The sequence below is a fragment of the Leptonotus elevatus genome, chromosome 13 (genome assembly GCF_054856555.1).
Source record: "Leptonotus elevatus isolate MCC_2025b chromosome 13, RoL_Lele_1.0, whole genome shotgun sequence".
Lineage (NCBI taxonomy): Eukaryota > Metazoa > Chordata > Actinopteri > Syngnathiformes > Syngnathidae > Leptonotus > Leptonotus elevatus.
The window spans coordinates 2,240,663-2,265,659 of record NC_141251.1 but is presented as its reverse complement, the minus strand read 5'-3'; the positions used below and the strand labels follow the sequence as shown (position 1 = coordinate 2,265,659).

The following is a 24,997-nucleotide window of genomic DNA, read 5'->3' as shown; positions in this document are numbered from 1 at the left end:
TTTGATACATTTGTCTTATACTAGGGACTTGTTTGTACTGTAATTTAATTTGATACATTTGTCTTATACTACACATCCGTATTTAAAATTGAAAAGACAATAGTTTCTGAACAAAAAAGGGATTGGAAATGTATTTTTATGTACATTTGTCAGAGAGAGAGAGAAAGAAAACATACATAGATGACAGAATTCACATAAACATCAAGACAATAAACACTAAATTAAATGCTATCTAATGTTATCTATACACAATAAGCCGTATAAAAATGTTTCAGTAAGATTTTCAATGAACAGAATTAGAGCGGATGTCGGCCAATGAGTCACTTGTGCATTTCATCACTGCATCATTTTCAAAGTTAAGCCACCTTTGCTTCCACTGAAAAATGTCACAGAAGACACCAGGGGAAGTTTCATGTGACAAACCGACATCTTACTTACTGTTTAAACAAAGGTAACCATGGTTACGCCCTATTCCTATTGCACAACAACAGCTTCCTGTCCAACTATGTTTGTTGTACTTTTGACTTTTGCATCATTTTGGGACCTGAAATAGAAGAAAGAGTGACTCACGGCTTTGTTGATTTACCAACCGCGTTACATTGATGACTTGCGACCTCTGCCCATGACCTTTAACACCAAAATGTCCCCTCCCACTGCAGCATCCACTTCCTCCTGCTTCTCTGCAGGCGGGGGGTTTACTGGACGCAGATCTATTTTTAGGGATGGGCCGTTTTAAGCATCATCTTTTGGGCCTTTACCCTGTTGGAGGATACAAGACTGGACCTTGCTGCACATTGTTCTGGAACGTCTCGATAGTTACGTAGGTAGCATAGTGGCTAACCGCGGTAGATGCCACGGACTTCCGACTTTCACACATCAGCGCCGTTTCCGGCTACTGCTGGCCGCGTTCCAACACTCGCACCCCCAACCGCGCGCTCCCGCCCATCGGCTCTCTGAAATGCTTCGGACAACTGAGACGGTCACACTTCACATTCGCACCCGTCGACGGGCACGCGCGGCCGAGGGGCACAAGGAGCGTTAGTCCCGCCTCCTCCGTGGCATATACCCCATAATATGAAACATGATCATTATTATTACTTTACATTATTAGTACTTGGAGAGCTAAGAATTATTTGAGGAGGTCCCCAGTGTATAAAGTTCCAGAACCATGTTAATGGAAGAGGATATTGCATAACACGTTACTCTCCTACTATGCCCATTTCGGTATTATATATGTATTACTCATCACGACTATTATTTATTAAAACTAGCATGATGCAAGAAGAGTGCAACAATGAGGCCACTAGTTAAAAAAAACACAGTAGACAGATTTGTGATTTCTTAATAAAAATAATTCATTTCAGGACAACATATAAATAATTATTGAATCACAATACAGATATCTTGATATGAATAAATACTTAACAAATAAAACCAGGCTTTTGTTTTTGTTTCTCTCTCTCTCTCGCTCCATTCAATACTCCATTGTCGAAAGGTCCCACAAAGAAAAACTTGCATGATTTGTTACACATCCCAAAGTGAAAGTCCTTTTTTTTTTTCCTCCCTCCTCACACTGGTTGGCCTTGGTTGGATTAAGGTGGGTCTGGAGGCCATTAAAGCACACGGAGATCTATAGTGTACGCACACTACACTTGAACGTGAAGGCAGACTTGGCCCGCACACGGAAGGGCAGACTGGACGCGACACTCGGCTCGTGTGGCCCGAGAGCCGCCAATTGGGGCTGATACAGTGCAACCGCCAAAGTCAAACGCAATTCAAGCCAAAAATGATTTGCCTCACATTAGAAATGATGTGGGGGGAAAAAAAAGAAAAAGAAAAAAAAAGAAAGAAAATAAATGATGTGAAGCCAACTAATACATTACATCATACAACCTAAAAGGTGTTTTTAATAACTACTTTTAACATTTTTAACTCATAAAAGTGGAAAAGTTAGTTCCCTACTGTATGGTGAAACTACTGAAATAAAGCAAAACTCAAGACAAACAATCGAGTGTGTCATTTGTTACGAAGCATCTTTCGTTTTTAGCCATTATGCTTTACGTTAGCCTATACTTGGCAAAATATGTTGTGAATATTTCCATAATTAAGCTACTGTGATCAAATTTGGAGGAAATTACAAATAGCTTCTGTGGCTATTTTCATGCTAACAGTGAGCCTCCATGAATGTTAGCTTGGTGAAATTATTGCAAAAAACTTATTTTGAGACTATCTACAAGTGTTTTTTTTATTTAAAAAAACATTCAAACTATTTGTGAAGAAAATGCATGCATTAAAAAACTAAAATAAAACTAGGTAGCCTTTGAAAATGGCTACAGTTTGTTAGAAAACGGGTCATTTTTATGCTACCCATTAGCAACTATGCTATCTATGTTAGCATATGCTTGATCAAATGGTTGCTGTTGTTTAAAAGTGAAATACTCTTAAATTTCTCAGATGACTGGCAAACACCAAATGGACAGCTCAAGTAATCGGTAGCCATTATGCTACTTACATTAGCTTTTTCTTGGTAGAAATATTACATTGATGAAGGGAAACAAACTCTTGAAATTTTAGGCTACTTTGATCTCTCGAAAGCTTCTCTGGTCATTTTCAAGTCAACTCACTTTGCTAGCAACGTTAGCATTTGCTTGGTAAAAATATATTGTGTACATTTTAGAATATTAAGCAAAGCAAAAATGATACATTTTTAAAAAGATACATTCAGAAAATATACAGCAATGGCTGAAACTAAAATGAAGCAAAACTATTCATCCTTTGAAGATGAAAGCAAAGAATGACTTTTTGGGGGGTAATTTTCATGCTTAGCGGTTAGCCACTATGCTACCTAGCATCTGTTAGGTCAAATTATAATTGTGAATGTAACTGGTGTCATTTATAAATTAAAAGAGTTAACTTAAGACTTAGGGCCATTTGGACTTAAATACATTCTTAATTCACACAATTTTTTGACGGACCTTGCTAGCCAACATACTTTCAGCTATATATTGGTCACATTTGCATTCACAATCATTTCAAGACCTTACAAGGAAAAACAATTTCCCCCAAAAATAACAAGAACAAAAAAAGCCGATTGTGAATTCAAATGATTTTACTTTTGGGGTGTGTGACTTTGGGGCGTTCCACTGTATCAAACAAAAAGCGCTGCCATGTCTGGCTTGTCCGAGGCGGCCATTTTTAAGGAGGTATAACAACAACCGTTTGGCGCTTGATGGCACATGTACATTATTTTGGCAAAGAAACAACACCAAAAAAAGAAATCAAAGCTAGTATTAAAATACATCTGGAACTAACAAAAAAATCCCCTAGTAAAAAAATAAAAGAGGAATGTCAGTTTTGCGACGCACGTGTGTGTGTGTGTGTTTTGAGTGTGTGTATGAGTGTGTTTTAAAGATGAGGCATTAGGTCGGAAGGTCCTACAGTACGGACCCAGATCCATATTCACAAATGCACTTCAACCCTCCTGTTAGGTGCAATTCCCAGGATAAAAATATAGTTTGTTACTTCTGGGGTCAATTTTAGTGTAATGATCCAAGAAATGGGGGGAAAAAATCCCAATGGAGATTGTTTATATCTCATTATTACAGAAGCGTATTGCTGATACCCCCCCCCCCCAAGAAAAAGTTCACATTTTAATGTGACAATAAGACGTCAAAACCAAAACTAAATTTAACTTTGGCATTAGGCAAAAAGACAAAACAAAAGCAATTTCTTCCGATCGCTGGCTTTTGTGTCTTATAAAATAAAATTACTCGGTACGCAAGTACGCTGCTCTTTTGTAATACTGTACTACTGTAATACTTTAATAATAATTTAAAAAAATTAAGTCTTTAAAAAGTTTGAGGATTTGAAAGTCCGAAAGGTTTTTAAAGGAAGTTCAAATGTGAAACTTGCCAAGTTGAACCGTAATAATTTGTCACGCTTACCGTAAAACCTACCACAAAGTGAAACTAAAACATGAAAATTAACACTTAACGAGAAATGTGCATGAACTTTAGGCTATAATGTGAAATTCCTTATGTTATAACGTGAAAATTTTCAAGTAAAAAACGTGAAATTCTTCACGTTAAAAAACTTTTTTTCTGCCGAGTTAGCCAATTAGCTTCCGAAAAATTACTTTGCATCAATATTTTGTACATTACCGGTCACAAAAGAGGATCATTGACTTGTTTTGCATGTCAAAAAGTACCTTTTTGTTTTTAATGCCCCATGACATAACAGGAGGGTTGATATCATAATAAAAAAAAAAAATGGGGAGCACTGACGTGGGGGATCAGGCCCCTGTGGTCCGTCTTAAAGGCAAAACTTCTGGAGGATCAGCCCCAATACAATACCGCGCTGTTACAGCAGCAGCAGTACAAACACATTCAGATACATTGTGCCGGACCAAGTAGGCAATTAAATGGTGTGTGCGCATGTGCGTATGTGCATATGGTCTGCGTATTAGGTGCTCAAGTGGTCCGTAAACAGGCAAAAAAAAAAAAAAAAAAAGGAACATCCAAGGCAACTGATCTGTTGTTGTAATCGGGGCTTGAAGAAGGTAGAAGAACGTAAATGGCTGAATGGAGTCTCCACTGGCTACAATGGAGAGGCTCTGTGTGCGTGGAGAACCACAACCAGCAGGGGCCTGCCCTGTCTGTCTCGCACTCTTCAATATTCAACATCAGTCCAAACGTACATGGGGGTTAAAAAAAAAAAAAAAGTACATTTTCCACCGTCCCTCCACGCTAAGTGCATTTAGATTAAATCTCTGTCAGCATGAAACTTGTTAAGTTTGATAGTGGGGAAAGTAGATGTGATGCGCTGGCATGGCGCAAAATAAAAGATTAAGTGAAGTTGAATCAGGTTTTCGAGGAGATCGTGAGATGTGGGGCCGGGCAAAGTCATCGAATCGAGCTACGTTGAGAATTGGTAAAGGAAAATAATGACAAAGTCGTAATATGAGGAAAAAGTCGTAAAGTTGCTTTTTTTTGCGGAATGTAGTCACACTCATGAGAACAACGTTTTTGTTTTGTCTTAAGAAATTCATATTAGATCAGTCAAGAAAATAGTTTGTAACAAGTCAATCTTAAAACTCAGTGCTAATTAAAAAAAAAAAAAAAGGGGTTCAAAATTGTAAGGAAAAAAACATATTTGAACACTATATTTGAAACCAAAAATATGCCAGTCACATAAGATTGCAACTTCACTCACTTGAAATTCCGACTTTATTTTTCAAAAACTATAACTTCACTTTTTTTCCCCACCTAAAATGACAATTTTACACTAGCATAATTACCATTTTATTATACGACTTTACTATGACTGTAATCTTTCAAAAAAAATATATATATATATATATATAATTTAATTGTTGAAATTTTACTCTTGGAAAAATTGCTACTGCATTCTTGCAGTATTATGACTATTAAAAATAAAACAATTTGCACTTGATTGCAACTTTATTCTTGAGAAAAAAAAATGCTTTCACATAAAATTCCAACATTTAAAAAAAGGGATGACTTTGCTCTTGTAAAGCAATTTTATTTGCGTAAAATTACGACTTTTTCCCTGAGATTACGACTTCACAATCGCAAGATTACAAATGTATTATTGCAGTGAGTATAACTTTATTTTCACAGATGTTTTTTTTCTTTGTAAATACCATAAACATATTTTTTGCATTAACTGTGTCTTGAAACAATGAGCCAAATTAAGAATATGATGTCCGCTATGAAAAATTGAGAAAAGAGGAATTCAAATTCAACAATGAATTGAAGTACATTGGGTGAGATGCCCGCCCCTTAAATGTGACATCATACAAAGGAGAAAAGCCACTTTTTGGCAAATCTCTACCCTGGTCAGCCTTTCCTTAAAAAAGTGCATTTCCGAGACCTCATTGGCTGGAAAATATACTTTTCCGAAAAAACACCCATGTATGTTTGGACAACCGTGAATTTGTTTAGCATGAGCGACGGTAGCATATACAAAGACGGATTTCCCTCAAATGACTCGTGGAAGATGCGATCACATTATATTGATTGTAAGAGCTTGTTTGTTTGTTTATTTTTTGTTTTTGGCAACAACATTGAAGGGCTTGGGGACAATTTTGATTGGTTGCAACTCTCCCACTCTCTCTCTCATTCCCTGGTGAACAAATGCTAAGACAGACGGACGGACGGACGGACGGAAGGACAGACGGGGGCTAGAAATCCTTGGCTTTGGTCTAGAACAGTGATTCCCAACCACAAATGAGTGTTTTATCCAATTTCACAACATTTTGTGCACTACTAATAATAGATTTGATCATCTATCTTTCCGTAATGCCTTAAGATGCCACAAGATGGTGCTAAAGCCCTTGCCGACAAGAAAGCAGTAATTGGTGTCAAGTATGCTGATGATGCATCTTGATTAAGAGACAAATTTTGTATGTCAGAGAGGCGCTAACTTTACTCTGGGTTAGTACAAGTCTTTACTGACCGTGTATGAACATGCGCATTTCTGGTCCATTTTTTTTCGACATCAAATAATGTTAGCCGTTTATTTTTAAGGGGAGTTTGAAATGATAATGTGTTTCGGGGATCATAGTATGTCATATATTTAATTGAAACATTTTTTGCGGATGGTCAATTAGTTCCACAGGGCTCGCTTTACAGTGCTCTGCATATTTGAGGCTGGCTGACAAACAAACAAACAAAATCCATTTATTGATAATTTTAAACACTTCTTATTGCATCTTCTGCCAAGGAACTAAGGGTTTCACTTAACAAAAGTAGTGCTTTGTCGCATTTATATAGATTTCACTTTAGACTTTAGACAGCAGGGCTCGATCGCTTCTCACTATAGGTTGGGAAACAATGGTCTAGAAAGCAAAAAAAAAAAAAAAAAAGTCGGCTGATTCCGGTTGACGTACAATCATTGCGTCCAGCACGAGAGGGCAGGTACCTCTAAATACATTTTGTACACGTGCGGCCGCAGCTCGTCGGATGGTCATAATTGCACAAAGAGGTATTGTGGAGGCCATGTCTACTGCGCGCACATACACACGCACACACTCACACGGTCGCTTATCCCCCCACGTGCACACGCGCACTCTCACATTCTACACGAGGGCGGGAAGGGCGTTATGTGGGCTTTTTTTTTTTTGTGGGAGGGGTGATTTTCAGGCCATACGGTTACTAGTTAGTCACTAGCTAGTTAGTTAGTTGGTTGGTTAAGTTAGTACGAGAGTGGAGTTGGCGTTCATCCGCGGTAGATCTGTTTGAAGTGGTCGCATTCGTTGCAGTAGCCCTGTTTCTCCTGGTTGGCGTAGTGGTCGCAGCCTTGCGTCCGGCACCGCTGCTTGGACTTCTCCTTGGGCGCCTGCGCCCGCCGGCCGGCGTCCCGGACCCCCTGGCCCCCCCGCGTGTGGCACTCGGGGCAGAGGTCCGTGCAGCCCGGAGACACGTTGCTGCAGCCGCTCCGCCGGCACTGCGTCTGCGTCTGCGTTTGCGTCTGCGTCTGCGTTTGCGTCTGCGTTTGCGTCTGCGACTGCTGCGTGGATCGGGGTTTGGTGGCTCGCTCGCGCTGTTGGGGCCGACACAACAAATGGTGGAAGGTAAACTCACAAAATTAAATAAAGACGAGAGCAGGGGTAGGCGAGACATGTGGCCCGAGCCCAACAAAAATAACAATCACCATTATTTTGGCAATAATTGACATTTTTATTCAAAACAAGAAAATGTTTAAGTATTTAAAAAATATTAAGACCAAGTAAAAAAAAAAATAGAACCACTATAATTATTTAAGTTCCTTTTGGATCACACAGAATTTATAATAATAAATATTTATTTATTTATATTGGCGAAAACTTGAAGTTGGAGTGCAGCACGTGCAATGTGCAGTAGGACAATAATTTATTTTTTGGTACAAAACAAGAAAATGTTTAGATCAAATAAAACAAATAAAAACTATTAAGACAAATACAATTATTTGAAACACTATGATTGGGGATGAAACAAAATGTATTAAATTAAAAATATAATTAGTTGTTTTAAAACAATTTTTTTTTTAAGAAAAGGTGCAACTCAAAATTATATATATTTTTTACAATTATGTTGATTGTGTAATTGTGGACTGTAAAAATTTTAATTGAATGAATTTCGATTAATTGCACAGCCTACTCTGAGTGGTCCCTCCATTAATAAAAAATGAAGAAAGAAAATAGAAAAGAAAAAAAATATTGTATTGTTTTCAATAGTAATTTTTTGTGTTTGGGTGGTTCTTGGGGATTAGCTAATTTGGAAATGTAAGAATTTTTTGGGTCGACAAAATTAATAAATAAATACCCCCACCCCCAAAATGCGGTACATACAGTATACAAATTTTTTTTAAAAAAATGACATACTTTAATAAATAAATGGTCTAAAATACAAATGGATTTTACTATTTACAGAAAACGCAAATGACCTGGTCTAAATGAGAGGAAGTGGCACCTACCACGACAGGGGGAGGGGAGTGTGGTGTGCGATGCGCCGCCTGGTTGAGCCGTGCGCTTTGCTCTTTGACGTAACATTTGTCACAGTAGCCCTCCAGCATGGCCTTGCCCAGCGCGCCGCAACCCGGCCCGCGACACCGCGTGGCGTTCTGGAAGCCGGCCTCCACGCCGTGCCGGCCCTGTGCCGGGGCTGGGGGAGGAGGTGTCAGGTCTGGAACGGGAACATGCAAAGTTTTGAGTCATGTGAACGGACGATGATGAGATGTGTATCGTTCCTTCTTTACTTTTTCATTTTGGAGATTGAAGATGAAAAAAAATAAAAAGTGACTTTTCATTACTAATGCTCATTGTCAAACTTTAAGGTCCACATAAACCCAACAAAATGATTAGGAAAAATAGCACTGTATTATATAAAAAACAATAAACCATAATAAAGAAGAATGTAATGTAACAAGTTTCGTAAAGTATAATTCTTGTACATACTGTATTTTGTGTATTGAATGCGTGCCTTCAAAAAGTGTGTCCTCGTGATTGGCCTCAGGTGCTGGATTCAGAACTGGTCCTTGTGCGCATTTTTGTCTGTTTGTTTGTCACCGTTTAATAAACTTCTTAACCTTCATAGGCATCTGTGGCTCTCCTTGCCCACGGTCGAGGGTATTACTGCACCTTGATTGCACCATATCTTTCCACTTTCACTTAAGCAATGGTGAATCGGAAATTTTGGCTTGTTTTGCAAGAGAGAAAAACAATCAAGGAAGCAATGGCTCAATTTGAAAAACTCTTAAGTTAGGCCACTTGTAAGTCTTATTAAAATCCATTTCAGTCCCGTCCATTAAAATGTTAACTTTTAAATTGAGAATTAATTTCTGAAGTATGAAGTCTTTTCTTCTTGCGAATGTTGATTTAATCACATCAAATTTGGACTTTTCTGAAATCACAAATTTACTTTTGTTTTATTTTGCTATTATTCTAAAACAAAGTACTTTATAATTAACTTTTCAATTTTGACTTAAAATTAACTTTCTTGTATTTTAACAATATATATATATATATATATATATATATATATATATAAAAGTTTTTTCTCAACCACATTATTCTTGTAATATTTTGACTTTATTTTTCAAAAACACAAACTTTTTTTTTTCTTCATTGTCACATTTTTACTTTGAATCAAAATATTTTTGGTAGTTTGACATTTTGTTCAGAAAATAGTAAAAAAAAAAAATATTGTAAATTGGGCTTTTTTTAAAAATCTCAATTAAATTTTTTTGCCCTGATACAATGATAAATAAAATATTCACACACTTTTTCATTTCTTGATTTTCGATTACCAATTGAAAATGGAAAGAAGGAATGACTGATGACGAATTGTGTGAAGGGAAAATAACTCACGGTGGTTGGTCTGATAGTCTACGTAGCAAATAGTGCAGAAACCAAACTTCTCCGGCGTCCCAAAGAACTGGCAACCGGATCGTTTACAAGGCCGGGCGAGCGGTGCCTGCCAGGCAGAGGCGTGCCCCGGCGTCAGGGTGAGGCACGGCCGCTCGGGGTCCCTCGGCTGGCCCCAAGCCGAAGACGAGGCCTCAGTCCTGGGCTTGCCGGGCTGCGGCTCCCCCGCTTCCGGAGCCTGCTGCCTCTGCATGCAGGGTGGACACAGCCCGTTGAATATCCGAAAGGCTTCCTGCCTGCACATGCTGCAGCGCTCCGTCTCCACCTCGCGGGGCCCCCACTGGTTCCACCCGGGAGCCTGTGCCGCAACGGCGTGCGGGGCTACGGCATCGGGGCCCATTCCCGATCCCGGCGGCACCTGGTTCTGCCTGGCGTTGAAACAGCGCTCGCAGAGTCCGTCGTGCTCAACGCTGAGGGTGAAGAGGCAGCCGGGGGTTTTGCACTTCATGGCGTGAGTTTCGCTGTACAGGCTGAGGCTGGGCGCGGTGGGGGGCGGGGCTGAGCATGGGCTGGACAGCACCACCACCCGGCTGGACGAGGAGGACGGCGGGCTGCTGCTCCGCCCCCCTCTGGAGCTGCCCTCGCTGCTGTCCGAGCCGCCGCCGCCGCCGCCCTTGGTGTGCACCAGGCCTTCTATCCTAGTTCCAGCGCCGGCGGTAGTCGTAGCCTGTCGTTTCTCGAAGCACTCGTGGCAGTGCGGCTGCGTGTCCACCGACACGTAGAATGTGCAGCGCGGCGTGGCGCAGCGGATCTCGATGAGCGAGAGCTGCGAGACGGAGAAGGGTGGCGGGCGTTGGGGCTGGGCCGCCCACGCCTGCTCCTTGTCCTCTTGCCAGCGCTGGTACTCGTGGTTGACCAGCTGCAGGTAGTCCTCCATCAGGTTCATGTCCTCCGGCAGGTTGCCCTCGTCCAACCTTTTGGACGATAAGGAGCTTTTCAATGATTGATATCACCATTTTTTTATGATGCTATACACAATTTTGAGAATGTGGTGCAAAGTTTGCGCCTTCGCTATATGCCAGATTTCTATTTTTCATGGGTTCTTACTCTTATATTCTTGGAAACTTAAGGCACTTTTCTGGTGGTCCTTAAAATGAATTAATCCTTAAAATTAATCCTTAAAAGATTTCCAAAACGAAAGTACCGTGCGGCGTTGATGATGCGTGTAGCGTCGTATCCCAATCCGATGACGGGGATCTCGATGAGCAGCATGTAGTCTTTAAGGAGCCTCTCCTTCAGCTGCTGCTCCTTCTCCATCAGGAAGTGCACTTTCAGCTCTTCAAAGCCTCCTCGGCCGGGATTGATCAGCGGCACGGCTCGGATTTCTTCAGCAGGAAAACAAAAGGGGAATGAAGACTACTTCCGGAAAACTTTTAAAACTGAAGGTTGGCTCTTAACTCATTTACTCCCAAAAACGTATAAGTACGTTCTATTTTAAATATTACAATGCTCCCAAAGACGTATTTATACATTTTTTATGTTTATTTATGCTAGAGTATAGAGAAGGCTTTGACGTAGCCTTTGAGAATGGTAGTTATTACAAAAACGGCCAGCAGGTGGTAGCAGAGTATAAGAGACCAACCAGGGCCATTTTGCAACAAGCTCTTTGCCTGTTTTTTCAACATATTTGTGAATAATGATGAAACTTGGCTATATTCTAATGCTAATTGCTGCAAAACGAAAACAGATGTACTTTTTTTTTCCTGATGAAAGAAGAGACTCTAATCTTTCATTTGGTCGGTTCCATTTTATTTATTTAGCAATAGAACACAATATTTTGTGGGCCTTGCAAAATCTGTGAAAATCCAGTAAAAGAGCCAGGAGCGAAGGGGGTTGCTTGAGTGAAAATGGCTGCAAGTGAATGAGTTGCTAGGGAACTTAAATAGAGTTGGGGGAATCATACTTAAGCAATGTCCTGTGTACAACGACCTGGTTTCATACGGTTGAAAATGAAGAGCCCATTGCCAAAAAAGCTAAAAACAAAAACTAAACAAAAAACGCAAAGGCAAAACTTGAAGGAATGGGACTTTTTGGGAGGCAGAGGGGCAATTTTCATTACAATTTTTCAACTGTACTGTTGGTATTTTTGAATAGGGTGATGCATTTTTGTTGTTTTATTTTAATGGGGTGGTTCAGGGGCATGATTAATATTCAACGCTTGTCCTTACCAGGGCCGCTGTCTTTGATGGTGATGAGGGGCGCAAAGTGCTGCGAGTCGTAGCCCAGCACGATGGGGTACTTGTAGCACTCGGCCGGCGGCCAGTGCAGCGGGAGGTAAATCCCGCCCACGTTGAGGGGGGAGATGGACGAACCCGATTTCAAACTCCTCAGCACCTGGTCTGTTGATGAAGAAAATCACTTTTCAGAACAGTCCAGTGTCCCCCAAACAAAGCACCAGCTAACTTTCTTTGGCTGTCTTTGCAAATTCATCTGACAATTTTTTTTTTGAGTAAAATAATATAAGACAAGTCTGGTTTGAATCCAAACTTTTTTTGTTGTAGTTTGAGAATTCATTCTCCAAAGACTAATATTTTTTTTCTTGTCAATTGTGCTCTTTCCCCTTTCATACAGTTTTCTTTCAGAAAATGTTCACTTTTTCAAAAAAAAATTATGTCTTCTTTTCTTGTAAATTGCAATTATATATATATATATATATAATTTCATTTTACTTAAAATCTAAACTTTTTTAATTGATACAAAGAGTAAATTGAGATTTTATGCCCAAATTATTATTTTTAGCAATCTATACTTTATTCATTTTGGCATCTTTGTACTTCACTGTAATGTTGTTCTCCTAACACATTGATGTAAACTTAAATACTTTTTTTTCTTCTAATGTAAATTAATATTTCTCTTGTAGTACTAAACTGTTATCCCTTCACCGGAACTTTAGTCTTGAAATATTTGGACAACATTTTCATAAAAAAAAAAAATCCTTTTTATACACACATTTGTAAGAAGTTTTTTTTTTTTATCCCGATGTGTATAGTACAGTGTAGACAGACACGTGCATGTCGTTAGTCCACTAGCATAATTGCCTACGTTTTTTTTTAAGTTACTGTCAAGACATCAATACAAAAATAACAATGTGTTTGCAATTTCCCCCCCATTATTTCTGTGTCACTTCTCCGGGTTAGGGTAGTCCCCAAAGACTGAATCAAGTCAAGTGGATTGCTGTTGTTTGTTGAATTTGTTGCGTGCACCTGCGATGACGATGATGGGTCTGCGGAGGATGTTGGAGAGGACGAAGATGTGAATGTCCTCCAGCGAATCAAACTGGAGGCCGTTGCTACTGGAGACCGGAGACGCCATCTTTACGATCTTTTCCCACTCGTCCTCCCAGTTCTGGAAACCGTGCAACACATGAATGGCAATTTATTGATTTACTGAACATAACGAATGACTGTTAATGGTTTTGACAGGGGTAAGCCTGGCTTCTTACCGTGGTGGTGTATCGGAGGCCCGTCTGGGTGAACTCTTGCGAGTGCAGAAGCTCAGCTTGGAAGCGTGCCCGAAAGACGCCAGTGTCCGTGTCTTTTAAAACTCCATGGAGGGCTTTCCGGAGGACCAGGTCCGTGTCCTGGACACCCAGCATGTATTGGGAGGCAGCGTGCAGCAAACAGTTGCCATCTCCTTCAAACACACACACACACACAAAAAACAAATTCATACCGCATGTTATTCTGTGTTTTAGCCAGACACAAAATACATACATTACAAATTAGTATTGGCTTGAAATAAATAAAATAGCTACAAGAAAAGGAAAGGAAAAGTTGCAAGAATATGGTGAGTGACATATTTAAAAGAAGGGGGACTTTCAAATAATTTATATTTAAACTTAACTTTTTCACTTGTTGCTGAATTGACTCTTTTTTCCCCCTTTTTTTTTTTAAATTGTAGTCAGAATTTTATTTTGAAGTTTTAACTTTATTTCATTTATTTAACCTTTTTATCCACTAACATATGATATTTATGTGTTTTTTTGTTTGTTTGTTTTTTTTAAGGATTTCTTCTTGTGGCTTTATTCTTAAACAATATTTAAAAAATTAATGGCAAATTCCGGTTAAGTTCTCTGAATAGATAACTTTTTTTATACATATATTTACAATATAACATTTGTATACATATTTTTTACCCAAGAATTGCTTTTTGTTGAATTAGAACCTTTTTTTCTTATATTTTGACTGTACTGTACAGTTTTAACATTTGAACTTTTCTTGTAATATTTTTATTTTAGTAATAAATTGACTTTCTTTTTTTCTTTTTTTTTCTTTTATTCTTGTAATATCTCAACTTCCTTGTTTCAAATATTTAGATTTTGGTGTTATAATATTTTGCCTTCATTCTCCTAAAAAAGCCATATTTGTTTAAATTGTTGCTTGATTCTTGTAACGTTCTTTTTTAAAATACATTTATTAACGGCATGATGTAAAAGTAAGGTTTGAAGTCAAGTCACACAGCGAGGCACATAAAAGACATATTACCTGAGGCAGTTTGTGCATTGAGAACCACAGTGCAAAGATAATTACAGTATATTGCATGTACATAATACACGAGCATGTACACACACACGGAAGGTGGAACGTGGGGATTTTCCGCGCTGTGGGTTAGATTGTGCGATTATATGACGCTCACATGTCTGAAAGCACAAAGTGAGCAGAGCTTCTGCTTTAGAGGTCAACCATGAGAAGCTATGTGAAAGTAAATACATCTTCATTGCAGGCTTATCTCCCAACTAGCGTTCTCACAATACCAACATTCTGACTCTGAAACGATACCATGGCAAATAAATACCATACCAAGTACCTTATAAAAACATAAAACGCATATGCATGTGGCTGCTCATGTCTTAAAGCAACACTAAGGAACTTTCAGTTTACGTTGATGATGTCGACGCCATATAGACAAAAGCGGTATTGTTATGTCTGAAGGAAGACCACATTTCCCATGAGGACAATTTGATAAACAAGAAACCACCCTGCCCGAGGAAAAACAACCAATCAAAGACAGGGCATGACGTGTTCAGTGCCAATCATTTGCCGTGCACTCGCAAGACACGCTGCCGGGGCACAGCCTTGTGCCAATCATAGCTAATTAGCCCAGAACAACACCTTATTTTTAATCAAGTGTTACTTTGTGGCACTAGGCCGTGATACTTTTCGAAGCGCAGCCAAACTACATCATTGCGCTGACTTAGGCGCCTCCTTAGGTCTTTCTGTCATTGTGAAAGATTATGCACAGAGCTTTGTTGTTGCCACACTAAACACAGGAATTTCCCAGCTTGTGCTCTTCATCATCTTCATCACAGCTCGTCAAACGCAGCACTTTAGCCGGCCCCGGACTTTCCGCGGAGGGAGGGGAGGGACGGAATGCTGGCTGGCGCCTTATCTTGAAACGCAGGTTGATATCATTACTGACACCGCGTATGAATGAGTGTGCGTCTGCATAATACACTAGGTGTGGTCAGAATGAAAAAGCCAGCAGCTGTGCAAGCAAAAGTATTGGAACAGGCCACACCTTTATTCTCATACAATTTTCACTTTTTATTCATGTAATATTTCTGCTATTTTCTTGTAATACGTTGGCTGTATTGTATTTTAATCGAAGACTGTAACATTTGTTAAACTGTTACTTTACCCTCTTGCAATTCTGACCTTTTCCTGTAATATTTTGGCTTTATTTCCACAATATTCAGAGTTTTATTACTTTAATACTTTGACTTTTTTCTTTGAAGTTATTCACGTGACATTCAAGCTTTACATAGATACTTCTTCAGTGGCGTGCTTGGATACTTCCTCAAAGCACAACAAACTTCATTTTGAAAGCAGGCTGGTGTCCAGGAGACAAATACCACAAAGCACTAATTGTATGAGCTCATACTTCAAAATCGCTCCTAACCACAAAACAGCAGATTATCATACATTGATTAAGTTGTGATATGTTATTGTAAATTAAATGATTGCCTCAAATTTTTATTTCTTACACAATATATATACCATCATACACATTTAGCAGATTTAATGCTTTCCATAAATACATGATGGTCGGCATGTTGACGTGGCCCCTCGACAACCGTTCTAGTTTCTCACATGGCGGTGCGCCTTTGTAAAAATAAATGCCCACCCCTTCGCTTATATTGTCAAAACCGCGCCGAACTGAAACCACCAAACGTCAGATAAAGGTGTGTTTCGTGTGAAAACAATCCGGATGTTGAATTATCAGGAAAAGCCTGTATGTCCAAGGCGGGTCTATACGACCTCTTGGAATCGTTGTGCTTATTATTATTATTATTCTTTTGGGAGGGACTCAACACGCCCGAAAAACTCAATACAATTTTGCAAACGCATAACGCATACACTCTGGAGAAGATTGAAACATTTTTACGAGTCCCATACAAGACTCCGCCCTCCCCCAAACTTACTCAGTGTCTGTAAAGTTCGTTTTTTGTTATATCTATTGGCAGGAAATTGGGTGGACATGTCTGTCGTAACAAGACGCATGAAAAAGTCTCTCAAACGCAAGCCAAAAATTGAACAGCAAGTCGTCCATTTTGGTTTTAGGCAGCCAAATCCAGGGCTCGTACTTTGACAAATTCCTGCTAAGGTAAACGGAAGCAAAATGATATGTTTATGAAAATATACAAAAGAACTTAACATAAATAAATAAAAAAACAATTCTTAACAAAATAAAACAAAAATGATAAACAGTTGGCTATTTTGGTCAGAATTTGGGTGAATTCCAGGGCTTGTACTTCGTACTAAATTGAGAAACCTTTTTTCCCTACGCCATCTAATGTGTGCGGAGCATGGGTGTCGACGTTTGACGCATCGTTTGCAGCTTTAATTCTAAGAGCTATTTTGGGGGTACCAGGCAAATGTAAATTAGTATGAGTGACCCAAAGAGCCATGATTGTTATGACCTTCCCCAGCTGGCGCCTCATTGACGGACTGTGTGTGCGTGTGTGTGTGCGCGCGCACGCAACGCTCCAGTGACTCAGCGGCAGACATCTAATGTGTGTGTGTAAGTGTGCGTCCTCTGCTGAATGTCACGTCTGGACGTTTCAGAGTTCGGCGAGCTTTCAGCCCCGGCGTGCGACTGTGCGTCTCACTTTGATGACATCATCATGCGAGGAGCCAGGAAAGTTTTGTCAACTTCAGGGTGCTTTCTGAAGAGGAAATGAGCTGGTGTGAGCGAGTGTGTTACAGTGGTTTCTGAGTCAACACACACACAAATAGGACGAGTTCCTCATCGATGCTGTCATGATGATGCTTGAGATAAACAGGTGAGATTATTTCTGCTTCCTCCTTCGCCAGTTTGGGTTGATGCTTCCCCCTTTAGCGCAGGCGGCGAACCAACGGCTAAATACGGCCCACGATGCAGTTCATAAAGCTGCTACAAGCAATGAACGGACCCTTGCAACCCCACTTAATAAGTCCTAATATTTGGGCAAATTAGTAGCAGTAGGAGGAGGAGTTTGTCAAAGTACAAGTGCTGAAATGGAACAAAATGGCTACTTCAAACCAAAATGGTGGACTTTGTTTATTTTCGGCTCCTTTTTGGTGCATCCCTTTGATCAAAAGCTAACCCTTATGAAAACTGACATGATACATGTTTTCTAGCATTTTCAAACTTCCCTTCCATCTTTGCCCACACAAGGTAGTGGGGTTACCATCCACCCATTTTTTTTAATTCGAATTTTCAAGAAATGTGAAAATAAAACTGAATGGAAACGCTAGAAATTGGGAAAAAGACCCAAAATTCGCAAGAAGGTTTTTACGCTCAGAGGGGGTGGATTTTGAAGCATATCGGAAAAAAGGAAAATGCGAATTTTGGCTATTGAAACAGGTTTTGCGGAAAAAACGCTGATAAGACCGGATACACGTTGCACGTTTTGACCGGATATTACATTACACGTACGTTTGTAGTCCCAAAGCAATGTCGGACGATAAAGTAAGGTATGTTTAGGGGAACGACGAAACATAAATCTTTTTGGAATTAATTAATTAAAGAAGCGAATATTAATGCTATTTTAGATGGAAAAGATGCAAAGAAACGCTACGGTTCATCAAGAATTACAGAAGCAAACTCATACGACGTCATCGCACGGCGCAGCCGCTTCCTGGTCGTCTTCTTCTTCTTTTAAATTACTGGTGGATGACATCTCTATGGCGCATAACCCTCTCAATATTCGCAAAAGAAGAACAGATGGAACGGTTGACGGACAGTACTGACGGAATGCCCTCCCTCTTGTCTGTCAGTCCTAAAATAGGGATGACGGGACGGATGATTAAAATAAAATGACGGACTGACAATTACAGTTTGGTTCAGTTTGAAAAATGACAGACCGACAATGACAGAATGGTGCCCGGGGCGATGCCGAATGACAAGTTTTCAAAATGCCCATATCTGCACTTTATGCTACCAGGTGACACTGAAAAACATTTTCTAAGTATGGGAGCACTCCCAAAGATGACCATTACGCCATGCTTTTCAAACAATACACAAAGGTCTTTAAGCAAAAAAGGTTCCCCAGCACCACTTTCACAGTTTCTCTAAAAATAGAGTCCTTTGTACAGCGCTTGACAGCCGCGCTTGGTTTACTACGACGTAGCTAAACGAGCGCGGCCACGTTTGATTTAACGAGGCCAAGCCGGCTGTGACACACCTGACGGCGCGAGGGATGCCGTAAATCTTCCCGGCGACGTAAATCTATTTAAGAACCTGTGAGATTTACACCCCTTCCTGCACAGGCGGCGAAAAGGAGTTGTAAATAAAAGGGTGTGAAACCACAGAGTTTCCCCAGCGCGCTTCACAACGCGTGTGCCGGGATGTTCCGCGCTTTTTTTTTACGAAAACATGACTTTGCAACATTAAAAAAACAATCCGGGGGGTGACTTAAAGAGTAAAGTGGAAGCCGAGGGTGCTGACAGCTACAGTAACCGCAACAGCAAACGTGGAATACACTATAAACTCTTAGAAGTTTAAATTCCTAACTTGACTTGTCACAGTGGCTAATTAGTCCATTTGTAGCCAATCGTAGGAAAGACAAAAGTCCTTTTGGGAAAATGCCCGTCTCAACGATAAGGGGAATCGTTCCATTCTATACAGATGGAAAGAAAGTGAAGATCACGCTTGGAAACAAAGCACCAGTTGCTGGTAGGCCCATAAAGAAACCTGAAGAAAGTCAACTCTGGAAAAGGCAAGAGTCTCAGCACCGCCATGTAATCATGTATGAACAGTTTTTTTTTTTTAAGCAACAGGGGTTACTATAATGTAACCACTAAACAGATGCTTGCCAATCAGTAACCTGAAAAAGGTTGCTTGTGGAGAAGACACAACAACAATAGAGTACCGCGCGAGTAATCTATTTTTAGACGAGAAGGCAGCAGCATGAACCGGAAGGGGGTCAACATAGAAGCTCACAAACAACCCATGCTAGTACTGCTTGTTTTTGTTCTCGTTTATCTAAAAAAACAACAACAACAAAAACATGCAGAGTAAACACTGCTGCTATGGAACTTGCAGGGTGTTGTATTGTGGATGTTTTAATTGTTTAGCACCGTGACTTGCATTTTAATGCATCAAAAGGTGCTATATGAATAAAGTTTGATTGATTAATTTTCCTACTAGCCAATCAGCACTTCACGCAAAAGACAATAACAATATTGGTGACTTCAGGAGAAGGGGGAATCAAATGTAAAAAAACAATTAAAAAACCAATGACCATTTGATTTGGAAAATAAGCAATTGGGGGTTCTATAACCTTTAACGTGATTCCAGTCAGCCAGAAAGCTAAAGAAAGTAATTCGCGGAAGAGACACAACAATACCCATGGATCTACAAAATAGGGAAACAATGACGCAACCCGTTTGGCACCAAACCAACAGGTGGCGCGATGACCCTTAACCCGATTCCAGCCAATCAAAGTCATTCATGGAAAAGACACAATCACAGCAAGCATCGTTCTTACCGTTGGTCCGCAGGGGCACCATCTTCTTCACCTCCCGGCACCAGTTGAGCTTCTTCTCCTGCTCCAGCGAGGCCTGCATGGCCCGGTCCAAGATGGCGGCCTGCACCACCTCGCGGAAGGCCTGCGGAAAGTGGTTCATGGCGATCATCTCCAGCGTGTAGCGGTGCATGCCGCGGAGGTGGTGCATGAGGCCGCTGATGGCCGCCGGCTTCACCACGTCGTTGGGCACCCGCTGGCGGATCTTCACCGCCTTCAGCAGGTTGGACACGAACAGGAACTTGGGGAGGAAGTTCTGGCCCTGCGACATGGCGGCGAGGAACGGGAACCGGCGGCGGAAGAAGGCGGAAACTGCAACGGGGGGGGGAGACGGTGGAGTCGGTTAATAATAATAATAATACATTGAATTCATCAGCAGCTTTCATGACACTCAAGAACACCGAAAAATTAGGGCAGAGAAAAATAACAATAAAATATTAAATAAATAAATCATTTAATAAATAAATAAAAAGGCATCAAATCAATACAGTAAAAAGAAAGACTGGCAGGAAACGTTAAGTGCAGGAGGCAGTCCAGAACAGGTGAGTTTTGAGTCTTGATTTGAAGGGAGGAGAGAGTCACTGTTACTGAGGTTAGTCTGCCGGGAAACTACAGCCGGAGATTCCCCTCTCTCTTTGTTTTATTTATTTTTTTATTTTTTTATTGGACTGTTAATTTATAGCTGGCTTGGGAAAGCACCACCAACACAATCATCTGTCCACTAAATCAAATGAAATCCACAAAGAGATCCTTGTATTCTAGTTTGTGTTGCTCCAGTGTCCCGTTGCGCTCGGGGGGGGGGGGGGGGCAATCCCACAATGCGCTGCTGTTTTTACACACTGGAATCATCAGCATCACACTTTTTGCAATTTTGCGTTACGGTCAAAACATCTTGGATGACATTTTATGATGTCACATACATGACAGTATCAGTACTGCTTTTGCTATTGCAGATGGATTAGCAGCAGTTCACGGGTGTCACATCTGAGTGGATTTATTCAAGAGATTTTTTTTTCTCATATTTTATTTATGAATTACTTTTAGGGACGGGCGAGTACTGATACTATAATTTAAGAAAAAGCGGTATGCATCATTCCAAAGCGCCGCTGGTAGCATGGAGGGAAATCATCCACATGCAAATTTCCACCATGACAAGCACGAGAACGCAAGTACTTCAATTTCTTGTGTTCAGCTTATGGTCGTATACTGTAAAGGCGCGTTTCTTTCAAATGAGCTGTCATGACAAGTTACAGCATTTTAAAAAAAAAAGCACACAGTAAAGTTGGAGGTGACGAGTCAGGTGACGAGTCAGGAGTCCCGTCAGATGTAAATTTGCTGACGGGACTGCAAACAAAAGCCTGTTGCCGAAAAGTCGGAAAGTCAGCAAAACTTTGTTTGCTTGACACGTCATCTCAAAGTTCCCGCACGCTTGTTATGCATCGTGCTGACAGTAAATTACATTTTTATGTAACGTTATTTAACAGCTTTCAGCATTTTTCACACATCATGTAAAAGCCAAAATTTACTCCCATAATGTTTTTTTATGTCTCAGAACTTTACTAGGTTTTTTTGCTCGTTTTGTTTTTAATACAAATTTTTTTCTAGCCAACTTTATGACTTTTTATTTTATACATGATATAAGTATTTTTCTCAGCAAAATACTATACTGTACTTTTCTAATAATTATATTTGTTAACATTGCAACCTTGTCTCTTATTTTAACACGTGTCATTATTATATTTGTTATTTTATACCATTAGTTTTCTCATATTATAAAAACTTGTTAGGGAAAAATAATACTACCTGACGATTATTCAGTCGGTCATTTTAATTGACCGATAATAGCTCTTTTAAAATAATTTGTCCTGTAGTGTTTGGTAAAAAAATAAATTGTACATACAAAAGTTGATTTTAAAAGAAAGAAAGAAAAATCGGCTGAATTTTGCCTTTTTTTCTTAAACACATTACAACTGACAAAAGATATTGACATTCAACCATTCCTCCAAATTCTACAGCAAATAAAGTTTTCCAAAATTTTAACATAACTGAAAAGTTAAATTTAACTTTTTTGTTTTAATTTCTAACAAAAACAAAAAGCGCAGGACGCTGCCAGTATTGGCAGCATCTCTTATAAAGTTATAAAGTTACATTTTAAATAAATACATAAAAAAAAAGGAATACTTGAAAACATAGCAAATTTAGGGGTTTTATCAGGGTTCATAAAAGCGATGTTCCAAAATTTCTTTGCGACAAGAAAAACTGTTTGCAGCAAGTAAAAACAGTCCATGAACATCTTTGCAATCATTTTCAACATTTTACAAACCCTGACGAAAACCTAAAATTCACAAAGTTCACATGCATTCGCCACTCAGTGAGATACGAGCTTTATCGGCCTTCAGATTTGTAAAAAAAAGAAAAAAGAAGAAGGCCAACCAATATTCATTAAAATGCAAAAATATCGGCACCCATAATTGACCCGGCCGATAATCGGCTTACCCCTAATCAGTACTCGTATTGGTCTGTAAAAAGTGGTAGAGGACATCCCTAAAAATTATTATTCATTAATTCCACATATATCTGTGTTCATCCATCTTTACTAACAACGTATTGTGACAGACAGTACGATGAAATGTTTTTCCATTCAATGGCAAACCTGAGGAGTCACCTGTTGCCTATACAACACGTACAACTGAACAATAGCTTTGTGTTCAACTTAACTGGCCCACATTTCACAAGAAGCAATTCAACATGTGATGTGACCGAGATCATCATTATTTCAGTATACTTTTGGAGACGTTTCTCCAACGCAAAATGGGTGCCTCGTCTCAACAAAGGTCGGAAAACACTGCTTTCGGGGGCTAAAATGTGGCCCCTGAGCCTTACGTTTGACACCTGTGTCATACATGTTTAGGTTCACGTCGCCAACTGTGGCAGGTGCGCGAGTAAAAAGGGGGAAGGGGGTCAGACATGCACTACACACGAGTACATGTCAGTGACAACGAGGCTGACGTAATCCTCGACGACAACAATACAGCCCGACTAGGCCCCCGAAAAGCGTCCGCTCACATTCGACCGTTGGTCGGCTCAAGAGCCCCCGCGACTGCCCGCTCGCCTGTGGAGGGTGACGTCTTTGTAAACAATGGCTGTCGCGAGCCGCTTGCTCCGCCGACTCGAGGAGGGCCCACACCTCCGCCGCCACCACCACCACCACCACCACCACCTCCTCGGACTCGCCTGGCGAGCCGAGCCGAGGAGACGCGCCGTCGGGTCGGGCTTACCTGTCCGACGTGCGCGGGGGCTGGTGCTACAACAAAGGCCGCCGGATGCTCGGCAGCCTCGTCCTCTCGTTCGGCGCCATTCGAGCTTCTCCTCTCGGCGGCGCGGCAGCTATTTTTGTGTGTGTACTGTGTATGTGTGTGCGCGCGTGTGTAGGGGGTGGGGGCTGGGGGGAGGACCGCTCGCACTTCAGCGAGCCCTCTTGTTCACGAGTACATGCGTGGACGCCAACGATAGCGTTTAAAACCTTGTACAGTTTAAAAAAAAAAAAAAAAAAAAAAAGAGAGAGAGAGAGAGGGTGGGGGAGAGAAAAAAAGCCCAAGTCAAGGGGATTTCCACGCTGGGACTTTCCGTCCGCCCATATATTTCCCTCCCTCACTCAAGTCACCCTTCCCGCCCTTCCTCACACCGGGCGGCTGTTACGCCAGGCGCCGCCAGGGGGAGCTCCCGGGCGGAGCTGTCTTGACCGTGCACAAAAATAACTACTCGAACAACAACAATAATACAATTATAATAGTAATATTTAAAACATCTTATGACAATATTATTTCCTTTTTAACAGCTGTGTGTCATCTATCGTTTCTTGTTGTTCACAATCATATTTTAACTGTTTTATGGGATCTCTTTCATTTTCCCCAAATGTTTTTTTTTGTCCTTTAAAAAAATGTAGCTGAAAAATCTTTTTTTTTTTTATCTATCATATATTTATCATTTTTATTATTGTTTTTATTAAATATTTCTTAATTCATTCTCTTTCCTTTATTAAATGTATTGCATTACATTGGTCAACAGCAAATTTTAATCAGCGATAGCTTTATGTCCCCCAAACATATTTTTTGGCACAGATTAGAAAAACATTATTTTGTTTTTTCCTAGCACATTAGGTTTTTGAGATATTTTGACGTTTTTGTTTCTAAATTTGACCTAAGCACATATCAACCTTTCAGAAAACATTCTACCAGTTGCTGAACCTAACCCTTATTTCATAAATATTATTAAATATATTGCCTATTATATTAGGGGATGATAGTAACACAACCAAACAAAACACAAAAAAAACTGTAGAAAAAATTCTGAAAAATTATATTGTATTGTGCAAACACTAAATTATAATAAATATAAAAGCTAAATAGAAATGTAACAATAAAAATTGAAACAAAGGTAACTAAAAATAAAATAAGCTAAAAAGTCAAAATGTTCCAGACCAAAAAGACAACCACATACCAGCAAATTAATTTTAACTGGTGTAAAAGGTTGAGAATCACTACAAGTAACTTTTTGACCCAATTTTTCCCCCCACTAGAGCTTCAAAAAGAATCAGGGCGTCTTCCTCTGGTGCTGGTATGAGGTGTCGGGGACACACATGGGGTAGGGGGGAACCCTTTTGACAACTCTCAACTGGAAAGCACCTTGAAGGTGGATCGAAACCGACACACACTAGAATTAAAAATAAAAAACTTGACTCCACCACTTGACATAGTTTTGGGAGTGTACAGATGACAACATCATCATCACCATCACCATCACCATCACCATCATCATCATCATCATCATCATCATCATCATTCCCCTTACCACAAGGTTGACTTGCACACTTGACAGAAGAGTCCTCGAGTAGCACGAGTAGAAAATGCTGCCAGGAGTTCAATGCGGTTCAGTAGATGCAAAAGTTAAAAAATTAAAATAAGAATTTAAAATAATGGAAATGTGAATAAAATAACATTTATGTAAAAATGTAAGTGAAAAAAATATATTTTTTAAAAGGATAAACAAAAGAAATCCAAAAGCTA

The 24,997-nt window shown here is 40.0% G+C and overlaps 1 protein-coding gene across 2 annotated transcripts; it reads right to left on the bottom strand.

The window, feature by feature from the left end:
* Positions 1–1,330: 1,330 nt before the first annotated feature.
* tnfaip3 (tumor necrosis factor, alpha-induced protein 3) lies at positions 1,331–23,467 on the bottom strand. Of its 2 annotated transcripts, XM_086093384.1 has the most exons (10): positions 23,210–23,467; positions 19,896–20,243; positions 13,368–13,558; positions 13,129–13,270; positions 12,094–12,264; positions 11,070–11,250; positions 10,191–10,839; positions 9,869–10,112; positions 8,476–8,684; positions 1,331–7,563 (listed from the first exon to the last, which is right to left on the bottom strand). In XM_086093384.1, exons 2-10 carry the CDS (start codon positions 20,200–20,202, stop codon positions 7,240–7,242), a joined length of 2,418 nt encoding a protein of 805 aa, XP_085949510.1. In that variant the 5' UTR covers positions 20,203–20,243; positions 23,210–23,467; the 3' UTR covers positions 1,331–7,239. The 2 variants fall into 2 exon arrangements, with proteins under 2 accessions (XP_085949510.1, XP_085949509.1); XM_086093383.1 differs by having other exon boundaries at positions 9,869–10,839.
* Positions 23,468–24,997: the final 1,530 nt, after the last annotated feature.

Bases quoted from the DNA above. Each gene is read 5' to 3' on its own strand.
- tnfaip3 (XM_086093383.1), bottom strand. From the start codon at position 20,202: ATGTCGCAGGGCCAGAACTTCCTCCCCAAGTTCCTGTTCGTGTCCAAC. The intron at 13,271-13,367 runs GTAAGAAGCCAG...CACGGTTTCCAG, and splicing joins GCCTCCGATACACCACCACG to AACTGGGAGGACGAGTGGGA. The intron at 7,564-8,475 runs GTAGGTGCCACT...CGGCCCCAACAG, and splicing joins ACTCCCCTCCCCCTGTCGTG to CGCGAGCGAGCCACCAAACC.